Consider the following 13,109-nt stretch of genomic DNA (forward strand, 5'->3'; position numbering starts at 1 on the left):
TGGGACTATGTGAAGGATGAGTAACCAGAAATATTTATGGAAGGCTTCCTAAGTAGCTGGGAGAGCTTTGTGGCTGCCTTAAGGCAGGTCAGCGGATCCCTCTACTGTCTGTATGGACACATTGCAGTCTGTTTTCCTCAAACAAGAATCTTTTCTTTAAAAGGCCTCTTGTTATTTTCTTCTAATTTACCCAAGGAAAAGAGCTACTTGCCCCAAGTCCTGATTCACTTTCCTGGATATGAGATTGACTAGAATATCAGGCACTGGTGGGGCAGAATGTTGTCCCTTTTGGGGTCTCATTTGTGCTAGCAAGTCATATCCAGGTCCTTGATGATTTTGACCTATTGATCGTTAGCTTGCTGGTCTTTACTGCTTACTGTGACAGTTCTGAAACTATACTTAATCTATAAACCTTACTCTTTGAATTCCCAAAACACTTTATCTCCATTAACAATATGTAGCCTTTTTTCTTCCTATTAACAAATATGGGAAGAACCAAGAATATTTAGTGTTACTGAGCCCACAGGGTGATTCTGAAGTGGTGGGTAAGGGTTAAACAGAATAACATTTTTGAGTAACTGATCCTATAACTATAAATAAAGCACCACAAAAATGACTATTGTCTTACATCTTAGAGCTTCCACATTTCCCTTCTCAGGAGATAATAGTCCTCTTTGGAGAATCAATGTTAGGTCACATTTTTATGTTTTATCAGCTGCTTTTGGAAATGACCAGAACTAACATCTTGACATTACTTTACTTGAAATCATTTAGGCCATCAAGAATAAATATGCAAGTAGCAAACTCATGAAGATCAGCACCATTCCTCAGCTAAATTCAAAAATTGTCCAAGACCTCGCTTCACCTTTATTGGGAAGGTCATGAGATGATTGGACTCAAGTTGGAAGAATCCTCAGTCCACACAGTCTTGTATGTCGGCATTCGTTTGGCACATCTGCTTTCGTACGTGATCTTTCGGCCTGCTTTGTGGAACCTTTTTATTTTATTTTCTCAATGTATATTGAGGAAAAATAAAACCATAATTTTCCTTAAGGAAACTTGTGTATATTTTCCCTCAGAATTTAATGCTCAATCATTGTAAACTTGTTTTGATTTGGTATCAAATTAAGGAGTAACTGATACAAACTTTCCTTTTATTCTCCCAAAGATGATTGAATTTCAAAACCTTTTGAACAGGATAAAGGTTTGAATTTTTTAAAAAAAATTTTGTATGTGAACAGATTTTTGCTATAGCTATTGATCAGTTCAATATGGAATAAGCAGGAAGATTTCAGTTAGGCATGCTTAGTTTTTTCTGATTTTACATATAGAAATGGCTAGCATAAGGGCAGTTAGGAGGAAAGTATGCAGGAAGCTTTTTTCTTGAGTGAGTTGGGAATGAATGGCTTTTATGTTCCTCATGTGTTGGATAGCTAGCAGATACAACATTTAAGGTGATTAGGGGCATTATTCCCTTTTTGCAAAAGGGAAATGTATTGCACATTTTAGCTTTGGAACTTAGAATAATGTTTCTCAATAATATTTATTAAAAGATTTATGTGCTAACCACTTTTTAAATTATATTTTTTCTACAGGAATACTTTCTAAGCTCCAAATAACTTCTTAATATGAACTTTGGGAATGTAATCACTAAGTTTGGGACTTTTCTATTACTGTGACAGTGTGATTGTATGAACATTAGAGTCACAAATAGGATAAAAATCATTCTGTGTGCCAAGAATGGACTAATAACAATTTCAAAGCCCTCTTTCTTATTTTAATCACAAAATAAAGATTTCCTCCTTAGTTCTTGAATCCAAAAAGGGAATAATTATGCTTGTGTAGATAAGGGTCCTGACTTGGGCATGCTCTCCAATACCTTTTCTACTTTATGCAGATCAAAATAATTTGAGCTTTCAGTGGCAAGTTGAAGGTTCACTTGATATCATTTGTAAATCTTATGGAGACTTTAAAAATCTAAAATGTCACTTTCTTCCTTTTTTAACTTGGCAAAAACCATGAGTAGGTAAGAAAATACCATAGCAACTTTCTTGCTGCCAAGTCAAAATGTATGTGATCAGGAAATGCATTTATTCTTAAAAGGTCTTTAATCAAAGCAAGATTATTTATCTAGCCATTGTTGATACTGCTCTCCATATTGTACTGATCAATTTTATGGGCAGACTGTCAAATGAAACAAATTTTAAAGGTTATTCAAAAACATTTTTCATATAATATTACTTAGCCTGTCTCAGGACTAATTTAGTTTCAGGACATAGAAATAAAAGGTCCTTTCATAGTTTATATATATATATTTTTTTTTTTTGTGAGGCAATGTACCTAAAATGTGATCAGTGTAAATAAATTATAAACTTGGAAACAATCTAGGTTGTTAAAGCATATTTAAATGAAGAGGAGGAGTGTGATAATGAAAAGTACAAAGAGAATGGTGATGGTGTGCTTGGAACACAGAAAGAGAAGGGTAGGAATTTGTCCCTAGCACATTGTCCAGGGCAGGAGTAGGCAACTAATCCTAGTTGTTCTAGGACAAATATCCTGAAGATGAAGAAAATCCTGGCTCTCTCTCATCTTGATGAAAATATAAGAACTGTCTACCTCTTCACTCTGATCTTCCATTCACCAAGCAACCTTCTGATCTGTAATTTGATTTTTCTAGTAGACTTTTCCACCATGAAGGGTATATTGTACCAATGTTTCCCTCTGTAAATCAATAAATTTCCATTTTGCTTTATTTTTGAGTCTTTTGTGAGTTTAGTATTATGAAATGGTTCATCAGAGCCTGATCACTCTGGATGATCTGAGGAAAATTATTTATGACTTGTACAAAGAAAAGGAAAACTTCAGGTCTATCTTCCACATAGCCTGCGAACTTCTCTTTATCAACATTGCTGCAGAAATCTCTGAACTCTTTAAATTACTCTGCCTGCCCAGTTCTCAGTAGTAGAGGAGTGTAATTTCTAAATGGGTTTGGGGAGGTAATCTCAGTGCCTTTGGCCGTCAGCCAATGGAGAACCAGGGTGACCTACAGTCTTTCCCCTGCTAACAGGGGAAACAGCTATAGGTTCACATCCAGAAGGCAGCTTAACAGTGGTTTATAAAAGTGAACTGTTCCTGTCCTAGAAAGCTGATCAGGGTCATCATTGTATAATGATAATACTTACACTATGGTCTCCCTGATTGTTTTGCTTGCTCCTAAGGGCTTCCTTTCTTGCCTTTTCCACTTAATAAAGTGGAGTTACCTAATACTCCATGCTCACACATCCTTTTCTCTCAAAAGGGTAAAAGTCTCAAGTATTTGATTTTTATTTTCTTTTAGTTGTTTGTAGCCCTCAGGTTGTGACATCCAGTGATAGCCAGTGTCAGAGGTAGGATTTTAACCCAAGCCTTGCTGATTTTGACAAACTTGTATAACACCGGGTTGCCTTTCTAGAGCCCCCTTTTATGTAAGTTCATTAATAATATGAATTTAGAGAAGGGTCAAATTGTTCCATGAAATAAAAGTTTTTTGTAAAATGGTAAATATCCTATCCATATCCCACTTTTTTTTTTTTTTAAAGGGGTTGCATTATCTTTTAGACTTAATTTGTGGCAACCCATTTAGTGGATATTTTTGGTGGGAAGAGATCCCTCAAATCTTGAATGATTTTTCCAAGTCACACTGTTAGGTGAGAGAAAGGTATGCGTAAGCTTTGAGCTATAATAGTGCCATAGGAACAATGTGTCACTAATGGGCACAATTTAATTACAAGAAATCCAGAAATACTGATGGCAGCACCTCATTTTATTTCTTCAGTCTGTTTCCTATCTTATTTTTTTGGAAAAGCAAAACAAGTATTTTGATGTTTAAAAAAAAAAAAAGCATTTTCCCTTTGATACTATACTCTGTGGCTTGGCAGAACTTATTACCTGGCGCTCTTTAATAAAAGGCAGACCAATTCTGCAACTGGATTTCATGAAGCACACAAGATGTAAATTTTAACAAACAGTACACGTGTATAGCTGACAGGAATTTTCAAGTACAACTTAGTTCTCCATTTGTTGCTGGCCCTAATTAAAGATGGTTGTCATGTTTCAGAGTATTCCAGTGTTATTAACAGCCCTATGGTATCCATATGGGATAACTTCTCAGGATCTGAGCTGCTCTGGCACTATCTCAACTACTCATCCTTTTTTTTGTTATCCTCTCACTTGTGTAGTTTTTATTTCTGTAACAAAAATTTTTTTTTGTTTGTTTCTTGAAATTAGAGCTTTTTCTGGGGGCTGTCCCTTTGGATGAGTAGCACTTGGAGTGGGCATCTGTAAAGTAAAATTCAGTAAACAATTGCTAGGGGGAGAAAACTTAGAGCTTTTTCTGAGGACTTTAAAGTCAGAAAAATAAGTTGTTCCCTCTAGTTTTCCCATACCTACTTTAATCACCCCCACTTGGGGGTATTTAAGTATGAAGGTATTAAATTAAGTAATAAGGTATTAAGTAGTTCTAAGTATAATGGAATTTGTTTCAAATGGTTATATATGCATAGCTTATATTAAATTGCTTGCCTTCTCAGTGGAGGGAGGGGGAAAGAATTTAGAATTCAAAAAGATTTTTTTAAAAGAATGTTAAAGATTGTATATGTAATTGTGGAAAAATAAAATGCTAAATAAATTTTTTTAAAAGTCAAAATAAGTTACAACTTAGATCTTTCTAAACAATGGCTTCAGATCTATAAGGCTGCATAAAATCCAGTGTTTAAATTTTAATTTTCCTTAAAAGTATTTTTCTGCCTTCTTTCTCTCCCACTCATGACTTTAAAGGACAAAAATAGCATAAGACATGCAATTTATTTGTATAGGAACCTCCCTGGTGTGGAAACACCCTTTACTAAGGAAGATCAGTATCTGCTTGACAATTTAGAGCATTAGAAAGTTGCTTAGAGAACTCGGGGTTAGTTAGGGCTCCTGCTCAAGTTCACATAGGTAAGATGTATCAGAGAGGCTGAACCAGGATGCAGCTTCTCTCCTAGCTTTGCTATCGATTATACCACTGCCTATCTATAGTTTTAAAATTAAGCCAAATTTTACATCTTTACCTCAAATGTTGCCTCTTTCCCCTGAACACAATTATTTATTCACTTAGCTAATACATTATGAATATCTGCTATTTAAAAAGTACTGTGTAAAATACAGAAATGCACAAGATATTGTCCCTGTCCTCAAAAAGCTTATAATTCATATTCTAAAATTTGGCGATAACTAGCTAAATGAGTGGGTTCTTATCCATATAGTACTAAATAGACTTTGGGAAAGAATTCAGTTACTTGACACAGGTATAAGACCAATGACTAAGTTGATTAAAAAGAAGAAAAATTAGATTACATAAAAGAGAATTCTTTCCAGGTCTAACTTAGAAAATTCACAGGGACAAACAGTCTAAATGGGAAATTTCAACAGTCTAAATGAATTAAACTTCTAAGTTTTCAGAAAGTATTTCTTTAAATTCTAGACTACTGAATTTATAAGCTATAGCTTGTCAACCATTAGCTTCCTATAAATATTTCATTTATTGAACTTAAGTCAAAGAGTAGTTCTGCCCTGTGGGGAGGGAAAGGGATTGGATATCAGGGTTCTAGTTCTGATTTGGTCTGTAGTGAATTGTGATTTGGGTGCAGCCCTTTGGCTGCTCTGTGTCTTTCATCAAATAGGGATATTTATCTCACGGGGTGTTGAGGACAAAGTTGTATGAGGAAGTGATCCGTGCTAAGAAGGCAGAAGGGCTTATCACTAGGGAAAGTAGGGCCCAGAAAAGTAAAAGGTAGTCCAGAACAGGAATCCTAGGAGAAATAAGAAAGAAAAATATTCTAAAAAAAGAAAAGAAAAGAAATAGCAAGATTAAGAAAGAAGAAAAAGGACAAAGGAAAATGTGAGCAACTTTGAGAATGGGAGGATTTTGTGAGAGAACCCCTTCTGGGGAATAATTTTGAGATTTCAGAAGGAATCTGCTTGGCAAGGGATTTTGTGATGGAAGATGGCATGTGTTTGGCAACATAAACTTTATTGGAATTTGGTGGAAAATCTGCGGCAAAAAAAAAAAAAAAAAAAAAAAAAATTCAAGGAAAATAACCAAATACTGGTCTATCACAAGGATCTTGACTAAATTTGTACTTTACCCAGCTTTCTTTTCTGGTACCTACTGCTAGAAACCAGGCAGACACAATGATTACAGAAAGGAGCAACCTCTGAAGAAAATAAATAGTAGTTGACTTTGGCCTACTATATAGAAACCCTTTTATCCTTCATCCCTTTTATTTTCCTAACCAATGCCTGCAGATCTATAAAAATCTAGATCTTTTCCAGCTAGAGATCTCCTCAAATGTAGTGGAATGGGAATTGCTGGCCCTCAGTTTAATTTTACCTCATTTTCTAAAATAAAGCTTCTAAAATAGTACTACCCTTTTCTCCCATTTTTCTTCTGGGTCATTTAGTTATTTTGTTAAGCCTATTAGGTAGTTAATAAAAGGGTGGTCACTTGACTGTCTCTCTTCTACCAAAGAAACCTAATAGCAGTGGGGTCACAGGTTATATATCCTTTGAAGAGGTGTTCCTGAAGCAATCAATTCAGATCAGTTAACACATCAAGATCTTGAAATGTGATTTGGACTAATCAAGTGTTGATCAGAGAGACATTGATTTTCATATCACCATATTATCTGTTTTGAAATGGGGAGAATCAACCTTTCCCCAGGCCTATTTGAGCAAACAGAATGCATTAACTCCCAATTTCAATAAAGAAATAGCATTGCAGCCTTAACAAAGGACTGAGGCCCCATAACTCTCCACATGGTGTAGGGGACTGACAGATTTTGACATTAGGAAGAGTCTGGAGTCAAATGAGTGGCCTCTATGAGCTTCAGTTTCCTCATGTGTAAAATGGAGGTAACATACACAGAATGTTTAGAAGCACACAGGAGATCATGCAGATAAAGTGACCTGTAAACTTTAAAAGCTTCATATAAACATCAGTTACTACTATGCATTTGTGCCCTCCCTACTTTAGGTTTCTATTCTAAAGAAGATATTCTTTTCTTCTTTCTCCAAACTCCCAAGAGGAAAAGTAGATGATAGCGAGCAGTTTGCCCAAAGGTTAAGGATTAGTAGTAGAAGTTCTTGTGATTATTGGGTCCAGGATCAGACTGGGCAAGCATTTGGACTAAGTGTATTGGGTCTAGCATAAAAAGGCTAGACCTTGGGAAGTGAGAATTGATAGGGCTGGAGATAGTCCCTGGTAAAGTTAGAGAAATCAGGAAGGGGGTTGATTTTTGACCTCTGAGCAGAGTATACAAGACGCAGGATATTGTAGGAAGAAGAGACTAGGTAGATGGGATAATATCCTACCCCTCCCTCCAGTTTGTGGTGATCTCACTATGCCTCTTCTATCTCTGGGTGTCCCTTTCCCCCCCCCTTTCTCTTATTTTCACTTTCCCTCTTTTGTTTATTTCTTTTCCTTAACTGCTCATAATATGGAACTAAAGAGCTTTTAAAAAGTATTTATTGAATCAAGTTTTATGTTTCCAGTTCTTGATATAAGGTGCTTTATATTAGTTCATGGTCCTTGTATTTTATTTTCTCTAACAGAAAACAGGTCACAGCCTCATGCTGTATAGTATCCATGCCTTGATTTTCCAACTGTCAAGAGATTTCCTAGTTGGGGAGGGAAGGAAGAATCACAGAAATTCAAATCTGTGCTTGAACCTATGAATGAACAATGCAGTTCACCAATTCCTGTTTATTTGGGAGAGTTGGGAAGTGGAGTGGAGAAGGAGATGAAGATGATACCAATAAAAAAAGTAATAAGACATCCAAAATGGGTATGGAGAAAGGCATGGGCTAGAGCAGTAACACTGATTCTATAATTGGAAAGGAATAGTGCACATTCGTAAGTACCTGGTGCAAGTCTTATAATAAAACTAACTCACAACTAAGTACAGTGGAATACTACATTATACATTCATACATGTTTCTACCATTTGATGATTTTGTATATACAGTATACGTTCTGCTTTTATAAATGTACAGCTTGAGGAAGAGAAATCCTTCTTGTAATAGGTACAACATTACACATAAAACCAACATGGGCCAGCCACATTCCAATTTAAGACGCAAAGAAGGCAACATGGATAACCCATCCCTCCCATGCCCCCTGCTCCTACCCAGCCAGACCATCCCTTACAACCAATTCTGGGCAAAGTGCAAACCAGCTGTTCCATATCTGCTTGAAGAGACTTAGCACAGCATCCCTCCCCTTCAGCGTTTGGATGCAGACTGTTCACTCATACTCTTTAATTGTCAGTTTTCTGTCTAAGGATGATCCAGAGCCTTGTTTGGGATGGATCCTTCCAGGGAGAGTTGCAGCTTTGGCATAGAAGTGTAGAGAAGACTGTGTCAAGAAGTTTGGGGGTTTTTGTTCTGTTTTGTCTGGGTTTTTTTTTTTTTTAACCAAAGAGACTTCAACTAAAAGGCACTTGTCAACAAACAGCCTTTAACACTTTCCCGGGCCTGCATTGGAAAATGACTTGCTGCTTTGACAGAAATCAAAATGACTGAATGGACTTCACCTTCCATCTGACTAAGTTTAAATACAATAAATAAATCTCTGTCCTTCTGTATTCCTATGACTTAGTCTACCTGGTTGCCTTTTAGATAAGAATAATTCCTAACAATATCCCCCCACCCTCCCCCTGGCTTCTTAATAAGCTCCCTAGTGAAGGCGCAGTCAAGAGTTCCAGGCCACAGAGAAGAAATTGCTTGCTGTTACTTAGAAGGGGAATCATCTAAGATGTTCTGTGCTTCATCTGTTTCTAGGACTCCTCCCTAAATATGGTCCAGCATCTCTTTGTGTTCAGATCTTGGTCACGTAGTTGTTGGGGAACAGTCCTTGTTTGCCTCTCAGTCGACCTGTCCACCAGCCTGAGGGATCTGTGGGTTCAAAGAAAGATGAAGTTACCATGGCTATTCGGCCCCAAACCTCACTTTTGGCTGTGGGGCTGAGCCAGCAGTTCCATTTGCATGTAAGGAGAAAGTGTTTTGCAATATGAATTAGTAAATACAGAATCATAAAACGTCACAGCTGGGAGGGCCTTAGAGGTAACTAGTCCATCTCCTTTCTTCCCCTTCCCTCGTCTTCCTCCTCCTGTCTGTCTCTCTGTGAGCTCCCCCAAAGTAGGGCTCTAGGTCTGTCCCTCCATCTCTCTGTGATACTGTGAGCTTGCTTCTGGGTAACATACGCTTGATGCTCATAAGACTTGGTCATTTCTTTTCAGTGTAGGTAAGTGAAGCAGTGGCTAGAAGGCTGAACCTGGAGTATCAAGTTCACTATGATCTCAGACATGTCTCAACTGTGACTCTGGACTAATCACCCTCTGCCTCAATTTCCTGAAGGGTAAAATGGGGACAATAATAGCACTTCTCCTCAAGTGTGGTTGTGGGAATCAAATGAAAGAGTATTCATAGGGGCAGCTAGATGGTGCAGTGGATAGAGCACCAGCCCTGAAGTCAGGAGGACCTGAGTTCAAATATGACCTCAGACACTTAACTCTTCCTAGTTGTGTGACCCTGGACAAGTCACTTAATCCTAATTGTCTCAATTCCCCCCCCCCCCCCCCCCCCCCCAAAAAAAAAAAGGTTCTGTCTAATCAGGAACTCTTTAAGTTGAATATTTGAACTCAGGTTTTTTTTTCACTGCAAAATTGCTTCATATCCTGATGTTCTGATTTAAATGATGCACCCTGACTTAGGTCTTGAGATCTGTCTGCATCTGCAAAACCCACCATTTTCTGAGCACCAGTAACTGCAGATTCCTTCAGTCCTGGCTTTCTGATCCCAGGTTCTGAATCTCCCAGCTTGTTTTTGCATCTCGGCCACCCAACTTGATGCAATGATAAGTGTTTCCAGAAATATTCTCAGATGATCAATCTCTTACCTTCTTTGATAATATCGATGATATCATTGGCATTAAAGCTGAGTTCATCTGTGTCCTGAGCATCGTAAGCATACAGAGCCTTGCACTGTGGTACCTGAGGCTTAGGTTTGGGCTGGGGCTTGGGTCTGCCACCTGCTGGGGGAGGCCGATTTGTTGTCTGTCTCCGGACACTGCAGAGAGGAGCAAGAGAATGGTGAATATACACAGTCTATGGGACATTCTCGCTGCATAGGAATGACTGACTTCTGAGATGGAGGCAGCTCCACACCAGGCACATTTTTAGTGAAGATCATGTCCATGTGTGTGTGTGTGTGTGTGTTTAAGTTTTTTTTTTTTTTATTCCTTTGACATGTCATTTTCCAATGGTTTCCTGTCATAAAGAAATATATGTAAGCAAAACAAATTAATACATTTTCCATGTCTGAAAATGGGCTCCTCATTTCACTCACATAGCCCACCACCTTCTCTTTTGAGAAGCAAACTACATGCTTTCCTCACCAGTCCTTTAACATCACAGTTGATTACTGCATCAATCAATTATATCTCTGAATGTTGTTTTTCTTTACATAATTGTGTTCATTACATAAATTCTTCTCCTGGTCCTGCTTGTTTTAATCTCTGGAGCTTACTATTTCATCATGTCTCTCAATTAGTCATTTCTTAACAGTATAATAATTTCTGATGATGTTCATATACAATTTGTTTAGTTGTGATGGGGGCTGTGTCATATCTCAGTCATTAATGAGTAGGTTATGTAATTATTTCCACATAGGACAGAGATAGCAAGTACTTAGTGGTCATTTTAGAACCCTCTTAATTAAAGTCTGAAATAAAGATAAAACTTCATCCCAAAATTTAATATGTGAGAAAAACTACAATGCCTTAAATTCACACTAAAATTTAAATCAATGACAGCAGACAGTCTTTTTCTAAGAGAAGTTTTGTTACAGCAACAGGGCTAGGAAAAAAGTTGGAAAGTCTTCAAGAAGGGAGGAAAAGTACTGGAGGGAAGAGAAAGCATAAAGAGAAGTTCTCCTGTTGTCTCCAGATAAATGTGGTATCACTATGCGTGAGTATGTGTGTGTGTGTGTGTGCGTGCACGCATGTGCACACGTACACATATAGTTTCTTTGGACTAGTTGAACTTAATTTGAAAAATAGCATATATCACGACTTATCTTTCTTCTGCCAGACTATTCATAGAATGGAAAAAAAAAGGGAAAATCATTACATAATCCAATTCTTTAATTTTTTCATGTTGGCTGAAAGTCTTTCATCTTAAAGACATAGGTTGTATATTTTAAAATATCATCTCTCAGGGCTCCAGCAAGGCTCTAAGAATGGACAAACCTTTAACTAAGCCCCTACTGCATCCCAGATGCTGGGAATATCAAGAAAGCAAAACAGTTTCTGCCATCAAGGGACATAAATTCCTTTGGAGAAAGTAACAGATACCTAGAAGGACATACAAAACAAATAAAGGTGAGTAGATGTGGTAGTGTTGGAAATTAAAAGTACTAGCAGGTGAAGGAACTGGGGAACGCAAAATAAGCTAAACTTTGAAGAAAAACTAGGGATTCCATGAGACAGAGAGGAGCAGGATGTGCATACCGAGCCTGTGCAAACTCATAGGAGATGGCCTGATGCCTTTAGTACAGCTAAAATTATATGATATACAATTTCATTTTACACCCGATTTTTACTACTCAATCAAATGGTTAAAAAAAGCAACATAAATCTCATGAACTCTTGTAGCTTCTATGCTTTTCAGTTGTCAAAATATATTTTTCTGATAGAAAATCATTTATGAAACCTCCCAATTCCCTTCCTTCTCATACATATGTATATTGTTCACATAAAGATTTTATGGATATGTTTGTGTGTATATAATATATTGTTGTTGTTCACTCATGTCCAACTCTTTGTGACTACATGGATGATATTGTCCTTAGGGTTTTCTTGGAAGATACTGGAGTGCTTTGCCATTTCCTTCTCTAGCTCATTTTAGATGAGGAAACTGAGGCAAACAGAATTAGGTAACTTGCTCAGACTCATATAGCCACTAAGTATCTAAGGCCAGATTCAAACTTGGGGCTTCCTGATTCCAGGCCCAGTATTCTTTATCCACTGATCACTTAGCCTATAACACATATTAAATATGTAATTCTTTCTATTTGTCTGTCTATCTATCCATCCAGCCACTTCTTGGCTTCCTCTTAATTTTGCTATTTCCTATCTCTATAAGAATATTGTGGAGCTTACTATTTGACAATAAGCATCCTCCTCTGTATCAGTTTCTTCATTTAGATAATACAGGGGTTTACAAATTTTAAATATACACATACACACATTTATGCATATATACTCTTGTATTTGGAATTGATGTCTCTGTAACGGAGACATAATTTCATATACAATCCTTATTTTCTGTATTACTTTGTATCTGGAAATCTTCATGTTTCTTGCTTTTTATTTTTCTTCAGAATGACAAAAAATTTCAAAAAAAAAATTTTGGGGAGACTATTGAATAAAAAATCTTGATTAAATGCCTATGTATTATGCATAGGGGAATACAAAAATAGCATTTTCCAAAAAATTTGATATTAAATAAAAATACTTTGATAATTGTATTTTGGTATAATTGAGTTTTCTTTATAATCCCATGCAACATATTTTATGCATTTTCAAACCTTGTTCTGAGAAGGGTCCAAGACAAAAAAGATGATGTTAAGGGTCCTTTTCAGCTTTAAAACCTATATTACTATCCTATGATCTAGACTTGATTGAGGAATCAAGTAGAAGGAAATCCTCTGCTCTGTTGCTCAAGCTTTCTTGAGCAAATGTAAGGTTCTCAAAAGGAGAATTCCATTTTTGTTTATTGTATCCCTACTGCCTAACACACAGTAGGCGCTTAATCAGTGCTTTCCAATAAGATGAAATGCATGCAAAAGCTTGACTGCATACTTGCACAGGAAGCACAGTATAAAAGTGTGTGTTTTTTTTTTTTTTTTTTTTTTTTTTTACCACCAGAGAAGTGTTTCTGCTCATCTTTTGCTCCTACCTTCAGAGAAAACTGGGGGGTTGGGAGACAGATTAGAGATGACAAGCTGCTGGTGAGCACACCTGGCTCACT

The 13,109-nt window shown here is 36.9% G+C and overlaps 2 protein-coding genes across 4 annotated transcripts in view; one reads left to right on the forward strand and one right to left on the reverse strand.

The window, feature by feature from the left end:
* Positions 1–2,759, forward strand: part of CCNB2 (cyclin B2) — a 43,298-nt gene extending 40,539 nt beyond the window's left edge. Inside the window, exon 9 of one of the 2 annotated variants that reach the window (XM_031955284.1) lies at positions 775–2,759. In XM_031955284.1, coding sequence (XP_031811144.1) covers positions 775–885 — 111 coding nt within the window. In that variant the 3' untranslated portion in view covers positions 886–2,759. The remainder of the gene's footprint in view (positions 1–774) is intronic. The other variant, XM_003755707.4, reaches the window with a different exon arrangement.
* A 5,009-nt stretch (positions 2,760–7,768) lies between these two features.
* Positions 7,769–13,109, reverse strand: part of MYO1E (myosin IE) — a 224,827-nt gene continuing 219,486 nt past the window's right edge. For both annotated transcript variants that reach the window (XM_031955285.1, XM_012543770.3), the window contains 2 exons: positions 9,977–10,146; positions 7,769–8,973 (listed from right to left, as the gene is read on the reverse strand). In XM_031955285.1, coding sequence (XP_031811145.1) covers positions 8,897–8,973; positions 9,977–10,146 — 247 coding nt within the window. In that variant the 3' untranslated portion in view covers positions 7,769–8,896. The remainder of the gene's footprint in view (positions 8,974–9,976; positions 10,147–13,109) is intronic.

The sequence above is a fragment of the Sarcophilus harrisii genome, chromosome 2, assembly GCF_902635505.1.
Source record: "Sarcophilus harrisii chromosome 2, mSarHar1.11, whole genome shotgun sequence".
Classification (NCBI taxonomy): Eukaryota; Metazoa; Chordata; class Mammalia; order Dasyuromorphia; family Dasyuridae; genus Sarcophilus; species Sarcophilus harrisii.